General features: G+C 42.1%; 1 protein-coding gene and 1 long non-coding RNA gene across 2 annotated transcripts; both read left to right on the forward strand.

Annotated features, from left to right (window-relative positions):
- Nucleotides 1-2,416: 2,416 nt before the first annotated feature.
- Nucleotides 2,417-4,944, forward strand: LOC104965783 (equilibrative nucleoside transporter 2-like). The gene is made up of 4 exons (XM_010794794.1): nucleotides 2,417-2,534; nucleotides 2,648-2,733; nucleotides 3,033-3,232; nucleotides 4,773-4,944. The coding sequence occupies exons 1-4, from the start codon at nucleotides 2,441-2,443 to the stop codon at nucleotides 4,882-4,884; spliced, it is 492 nt and encodes a 163-aa protein (XP_010793096.1). The 5' UTR covers nucleotides 2,417-2,440; the 3' UTR covers nucleotides 4,885-4,944.
- Nucleotides 4,945-5,126: 182 nt separating this feature from the next.
- LOC104965784 (uncharacterized) lies at nucleotides 5,127-6,529 on the forward strand. Its single transcript, XR_800578.1, has 4 exons — nucleotides 5,127-5,243; nucleotides 5,566-5,635; nucleotides 6,065-6,252; nucleotides 6,449-6,529. It is a non-coding gene; the product is annotated as an uncharacterized lncRNA (long non-coding RNA).
- The last annotated feature ends 804 nt before the right edge of the window (nucleotides 6,530-7,333 follow it).

Below are 7,333 nucleotides of genomic sequence, written 5' to 3' on the forward strand. Positions count from 1 at the left end.
CCCCCCCCCCCCGGACACAACAGGTATTAATGACGACTGCTGGGTTTTCAATAAATAATACAGGAAATGAATACTTCTCAATGTTCTGTGTGGTTATTCCAGTTAAATCACTTCTCCAGGGAGCTCATTTGAAAGCTGAAACGTGACACATGAAATGCAAATAGCACAAGGAAGCAACATATTTTTTTGCCAAGTAAATCTGTGGCAGCTGTACAAATCCAGATCATTTTATTCAGGCTAATGGTTGATTTTGGATTATTTTAATTGGCAACAAAAAATTACTTTGACTAAACTTAATTTTAAATGTACTTTTGTGCCCATATGTCTGATATTGCTATTGGTGCATCTCTATTTTACAGAAGGTATTGTGATGATTTATCAATTTAGATGTGCAAATCAAAAATAATAAATATTGACATGTTTGTCTATTAAGATTGGTTACTGAACTAATTCAAATATCATCGATCAGCACTGAGCCAGCCATATCGCCTTTCCAAATAGAAGACCAGTTAAATCAAGAAGACTTCATACAAGACAATTCAAAAGGTCCTATTATGCTCTCTGGGGTTTTCTCTGCCTAGCCAATAGAAGCGTGAGTGTAACACAGTGATGTGATATTACAGAAGAGTCCAGTGGAGGCGTGTCGGGCGGGAAGTGTGTGGGAGAGAAACTCCCTCTGGAGGGAACACAGGGATTTTAGCCTTTGCAGAACATTTACATAAAAACCATATAAACACACTACTGGAAAGGAAATACCCCAAAAATCCTTATTGGGCCTCTTTAACAAAGTACATGTCCACAGGTAATTAAAAAAAAATGACTCATGAAGAAGAATAAATAGTTTGAGCATTTCAGATTCAAAGGTTTGATCTTATACCCCATTTAACAGCATACAAATGACCATTTCCAACAAACACTAGTTGAAAGCATCCATTTATTGACAGTCAGATCTATAAAGAAACATGATGCACATGCATGGATTCCCTTTACTGATGATCCTCTGTCTGTATGGAGCACAAGTCAGCTGCACATAATGGATCACATGACAGCAGTGTTAAGGATGTGCCCCCTCCCCAACACCAGAGAAAACACATTTGAATGACATGTTTTGGATGCATGGACCAAAGATTACTCTGGTGTTGCTTCTGTTAGAGGACTGTTCTGTGCTCCATGTTAGCACATCTGGAATTAGCAGCACAAGCACACACACACTACAAAAGAGGCAGACAGCAGTATTTACAGCCAATATGATGTGAACACAACATAAAACTGGGTTTCATTATTATTATTAAAGCTGATTATCACTGTTGTATTATTTTCCAGGTAACTCCAAAAACCTACATTCGTCAAGTGTAGAAGTAGAAGGGAAAACTGTTTGTTTCTTATAATACATAGGATTTGTATAGCACTTTTCCGAGTGTTCAAAGACGCTTGGGCTATGTCTTTGAACTACACATAAGGATCCCGGGGTTAAATCATGGTCCGAGTTCTCCATCCCAAAAACTGATGCTGCATTCACATTCTGTCAGAAATATGGTTCACCTCACTTCCTACTGAAAGATGTTCTTCATCACCTGCAGATGTGTTTGTCTATTTTGGGCTTACATTGCCTTAGTTGTTTGCTGTAAACCATCAAGTCAAATATAAATGCATGTTTCCATCCATCTTCTCCCGCTTATCCGTGGTCGGGTCGTGGAGGTAGCAGTTCCAGCAGAGAGCCCCAAACTTTCTTTTCCCTGGCCACATCAACCAGCTCTGACTGGGGGATCCCAAGGCGCTCCCAGGCCAGAGAAGAGATATAATCCCTCCATCTGGTTCTAGGTCTACCCCTTGGTCTCTTCCCAGCTGGACGTGCCTGGAACACTTCCCTAGGGAGGCGCCCAGGTGGCATCCTAACTAGGTGCCCGAACCACCTCAACTGGCTCCTTTCGACGCGAAGGAGGAGCGGTTCAACTCCGAGTCCCTCCCTGATGACCGAACTTCTCACCTTATCCCTAAGGGGTCTCCCTTAGGGATAAGGTGAGAAGTTCGGTCATCAGGGAGGGACTCGGAGTTGAACCGCTCCTCCTTCGCGTCGAAAGGAGCCAGTTGAGGTGGTTCGGGCANAAAATATGTTTTATCATGTCTTGAGGATTCTATCCATTACATACATTTTTGTATCACTTTTTTTTACTTTTAATAATAATAATGTTCACATTGTTAAAGCAGTCTTTTTTCATGTATATTCTATGTATATATTATTCCCTTATATATCAAATATACATTATTATAATATTACAACTAGGTTAGTTCTATTTACAAAAGAAAGTTTTCTTTAGGGTTCAGTTGTGACATAACACAATAAATTATTATTTATTAGTCTTTGTTTAGAATCAAAGCATCTAAGTCCCATTAAGTGTATGAAATATTTTGTCTGTTTTCTTTGGTTTAGATCTGGGTGATGGCGTTCTGCGTGACGTTTGTGTTCACGGTCACTCTGTCCGTCTTCCCCGCTGTCACTGTAGATGTCAGGACCTCCTTCCCAGGAAAATGGGGTATTTCCAGTCAGATCTCTGCTCAACTACTGGATATCTATACTTGTGTATTAACAGTTTATCTCTTGTGAGATGATTACATCTATTCCTCCTGATGCTTGTTCTCCCCTCAGAGCGCTTCTTCATCTCAGTGTGCTGCTTCTTGATTTTCAACCTCAACGACTGGTTCGGTCGGACCGTCACCACTTTCATATGTTGGGTAAGTATCTAATAAAACAATTCTACTCTTTATATATGTCATTTGAGTTACAATACGTCACAAAGCATTGTTTACAATGGAAACTGTGTGTGTGTCACTCCCTGCTGACATTTCTAAATATTGCACACGCAGGAATGTGATAGTTTAGAATGAACTGTAAGATATATTGCCTTTCCCTCTCTTATTCTTTTTAAAAACATCCCCAACTGTTTCAAATCTACTTCCCGCCCTTCCTCTTTCTACCTGATGTCATTAAAAGCTTTTAACCCCTTCATCTCCTCCCACCTGTCTCCTCGCAGCCCGCTAAGGAGTCTCGTCTGTTCCCGCTGCTCGTGGTCTGTAGGGTGGTGTTCGTCCCGCTGCTGATGCTCTGTAACGTCCAGAACCGCTCCTTCCTGCCCGTCTTCTTCAGCCACGACGCTGCCTTCGCCATCATCATGACGCTCTTCTCTCTGTCCAGCGGATACTTCGTCTGCCTGTCCATGTCCTACGCTCCTCAGTGAGTCCAAACTACTGAATGTTTCATGCATAGATGTGACATTAAAAACACACATGTCAATACTCGTCCATAGCTACAACTGCACAACTATAATAACTCTCATATATGTTTTTATACCATTTATTCTTATCTTATGTGTCTCATCTTTTGGTTCTGGTTTAATGTTGCCACATCATACCTAATACTGCTGTGTCAAATGTTGGTTTTGCAGCATACCCAACTACAGTATGTTGACTGTTTGTTGTTTCAACTCATCATGTTATGTTCAAGGATGCTCCAACCTAAGAGGTTTTCAATGTATGAAGCTTAATAATATAGTTACAAATGTAATGCACCCAATAAGAGACTTTTAAACGGAGCTAAGTTTTGTTTGCAGACATTAACAATGCTTTATGACACTGCACCATGTTGTCATACAAGTCGTTGTTTTTTGTTCCTTAATGGAGATTTTACAAAAAGAATGTGCATTAAAATAACTAACATTAACTCAAGTGGAAACTAAATATTAAAAACATACAGAATAAAACCATATATAATACTCCACCAATTGATCCCCACTTAAACCATTCTTACTACTCCTGTAAATGTTTGTAGCTTATGATTTTAAGAAGTTTCATATCATTACAGGCACACATCCAGCTCATTGTGCCAAGACACACTGGCCTATTTCTTGACGCTGAATGCCTGAATGTGAAAAGGTCGGGTTACAAAGCTGTAAGTGAATACAGCTGTAGGACAGTCAACAGTTAAGACCAGTGAGTTAGAACAAGCAACTTGAACTTCTTTACAGAGAGGTAAGGTGTCATTAACAGCTTAAGAATTATAACCTTAAATGTACTCAGGAAGTGTAAAGACCTCCGCAGTGTCAGAATATTCTGGAAATGGTTTGCAGGAGTCTGCAGGAAAGCTTGTTGTTTTAGGACATGGACCCTACGGAGATTTGAATGTAAAATATGGAGGCATTCAAATGTCCAGGGAAATGATAGGGAAACAAAGAAGCGAAGGCAGACGTACTGAATACCAACACGTTTATTTAAGAGGCCCTGTTGTGCTTTTTGGGCTTTTCCCTTCCCTGTAGTGTGTTGTATAGGTGTGTGTGGTTCTGTATAGGTTTCTGCAAAGGCTGACATCCATGTGTTCCCCCCTGCCTGAAACTTCATTGCTGGATACCTTTTTTTAATCCACCCTAGGCTGAATTGGCTTAATTGAACTGTATTTAAATGCATATAAGCTTTCCATATGTTTGTATTTTTGTTTATTTTTATACAATTTTATTTGTAAGTCGTGTAGTAAAGCCAAAGATGATTTCAACATGTTGGACGGTAATGGTTCTAACTTAAAATGTAACCCATAAAGCAGCAGCCAACTAATACATCTCTGAGTCCCCTTGAACGCACCAACAAGGTGTGTCCAAAATCACTTCTGTTTGAGCTCCATCACCATAGCAACATTGCGTACCTGCGACACAAACAACAAGCTGAGCCTCAACAAAAGCCCCAGTGTGGTGATCATGTCTGACCCTGTGTTCCTCCGTCTTCAGGCTGGTGGATAAGAAGGACGGAGAGACTGCTGGAGCCCTGATGACCTTCTTCTTGGCCCTCGGTCTGTCCATAGGAGCCGCCCTGTCCTTCCCCCTGAGGGCTCTGGTCTAGACACACACACACACACACACACACACACACACACACACACACACACACACACACACACACACACACACACACACACACACACACACACACACACAACTCCCCCTGGTGCCAAATCCCCAGTTGCTTAGTAGCAGAAGACATTCAAAGCGGCTGTCAAATCAGCGTGACACCACACAGCACACTCTGCTTCATTTCAAAGACACGGCGCATGCTTCTCTCTCCCAGAATTCCTAATCGGCTCTCTTTACGTTTGTCACTCAGGCGACGCGGACTCTGAGACGGCAGCGTTGGGTTACTTCATCACCCCATGTGTCGGGACGCTGGTCACGCTGGGCAGCTACGTCTTGCTGCCCCGCCTGGTCAGTTCCAAACTCAGCAATACATTACCCACAATGCACTCAATCTTACCTTAACTAAGCTATCGTCTCTTTTGTTGAACCATGATTTGTAAATACACAACCAGGCTTTTTAAGAAAGTGTTTGCTTCATTTATTGGGAAACAATTCTGTAAAAAATTCAGCACACATTTAAATAAAGCTAAATAGCTCATTATCAAATATGTAAAACAGGAGTATCTGAGGGACATCTACTCTAATGTTTGTCCTATCGATGTTTTTACTTGTTTCCATGTTTTATTTTAGCTGTGAGTTCACATGTTTGCTGTCTGTTGCTTCCACACAGGAGTTTGCCCAGCATTATCTGAACAAAAGCGTCAAGTATGAGGCAGGCGCCACGGACGAGTTGCTGAAAGGTGGGATTTTGGCTTCAACAAACTCTTTTTCACACCCTCTGAACCTTTCATCATCTGTTCCAATTTTAAAGTGCAAGCTCATTTTGTTTGTAGAATCGAGATAAGGAAACGTTTGTCTGACAGTGAGAGAACTCGTTTGCTTTGCGACTTAGTCCATGATTCTGTGCCTCACTGTCTGGTTGAATGAAACCCATTCAGTGGACATTATCTCGTTAAGTGAGTTGTCCTTCCATTTATCCAATTTAGAGTCCTGGCAGACAAAGAGTGCCTCACTCAAAGAGGCCCACACTGTGGTTCTTGCTCAAAAACTAATAATTCACAAATGCCCATGTCATATTTGATCTATTTCCTCCCAATACATTATGAACAACAACCATTTTATGTGGTAATGGAACAGTGAAATACATCTTTTTAAATGTTGAATTTCAGAGAGCAGCACAGTGGAGAATGGCAAGCTGAACGGCCATGCTAACGGCACAGCGACCAGCAGTAGCCCAGAGGGGGGGGCTGAGGTGGAGGGAGACCCCGGGACAGAACGGCCCAAGCCCGCCTTCCTGTCGCTGGAGCAGGAGGAGAAGGGGCAGGCCAAAGCCTCCGTCGTAGAGGTCTTTAAGAAGGTAACCCTGAGGTTTGATGGTAACAACAGTTACTCTTTTCTGTGTGCTTCACATTTATTCACTGCTGCACTTCTTTGAAATTGGTTTAATAACATTTCAATTTAAGTGTTAAGTTCAATCAGTGGTTATTCATTAGATTTGACTGTGACAACAAGACTTATCTCAGCTACCACACAAGGTGTTGTTTTTCTCCCAGGGCTCTCAGGGTGGGCCTGACACAGATAAACACTGGGCTACACCCTTGGGAACACGTTTTGAAGTAGGTGAAAGATACTTCTTTCAGTGTATTCAAGACTGGGAAAGAAGATCCTTCTGGGTTTATGTGTGGCCTCTGAGACCTAAGCACCGATTGGTACAGAGTACACTCAAGGCAAAATACTATTTCTTTTGTCTTCAATATTCAAATCTCCACCACTGATGTAGAAAATAAATGAGAACATAAGAGCAGAGTGGAGAAGAGGGTACAGATTTCCATCCTGCTATAGTTCTTATTGATGTATATGTATATACCGTAATTTTCGGACTATAAGCCGCGCCTTTTCCCCTATTTTTCGACGCTGCGGTTTATATAACGGTGCGGCTAATCTATGGATTTTTACAGCTAACGGCCAACACCTTTAACTCTATGGGCTCTATGGCCGGTCCGCGGACCCCCACCTTTAAGCGGCGGGTTCCAGCAGGAAAAGCTGGAGGCCGGAAAAGAGTGAGACAGGTAGCGCGCAAAAGTAAAAGTGGAACCGAGAGTGGTATGCCGCTGCTGCGGCTTATATTCAGGTGCGGCTTATAGTCCGAAAATTACGGTGTATATACCTCGGGTAACTTTATATGTCGCAACGACTAGTGTCAATTAACGTGACACCCTGTAATCAGACATAACGTAAGTTCTTACAGTACAACACTCGTGCTGGTTCTCGTAGTTTGGTTACAACACGATTGTCTACTTAGAGGCCTCTCGCTCTTTGTACCGATGTCGTAGGTCCTAAGACTTCAGGCTGGTTACCTGCGTCGCTACGGGCGTCGCCTTTGCTAGCTTGTCCACTGGCTCTAAGTTTCGAACTTTGACGAAAAAATGTAGCGGATG

This window comes from Notothenia coriiceps, unplaced genomic scaffold (assembly GCF_000735185.1).
Source record: "Notothenia coriiceps isolate Sejong01 unplaced genomic scaffold, NC01 NC01_scaffold00037246, whole genome shotgun sequence".
Lineage (NCBI taxonomy): Eukaryota > Metazoa > Chordata > Actinopteri > Perciformes > Nototheniidae > Notothenia > Notothenia coriiceps.

Coding starts and splice junctions, on each gene's coding strand:
- LOC104965783 (XM_010794794.1), top strand. CDS start 2,441: ATGGCGTTCTGCGTGACGTTTGTGTTCACGGTCACTCTGTCCGTCTTC. Junction 2,535..2,647: donor CTCCTTCCCAGGAAAATGGG/GTATTTCCAGTC, acceptor TTCTCCCCTCAG/AGCGCTTCTTCATCTCAGTG. Junction 3,233..4,772: donor TCCATGTCCTACGCTCCTCA/GTGAGTCCAAAC, acceptor CTCCGTCTTCAG/GCTGGTGGATAAGAAGGACG.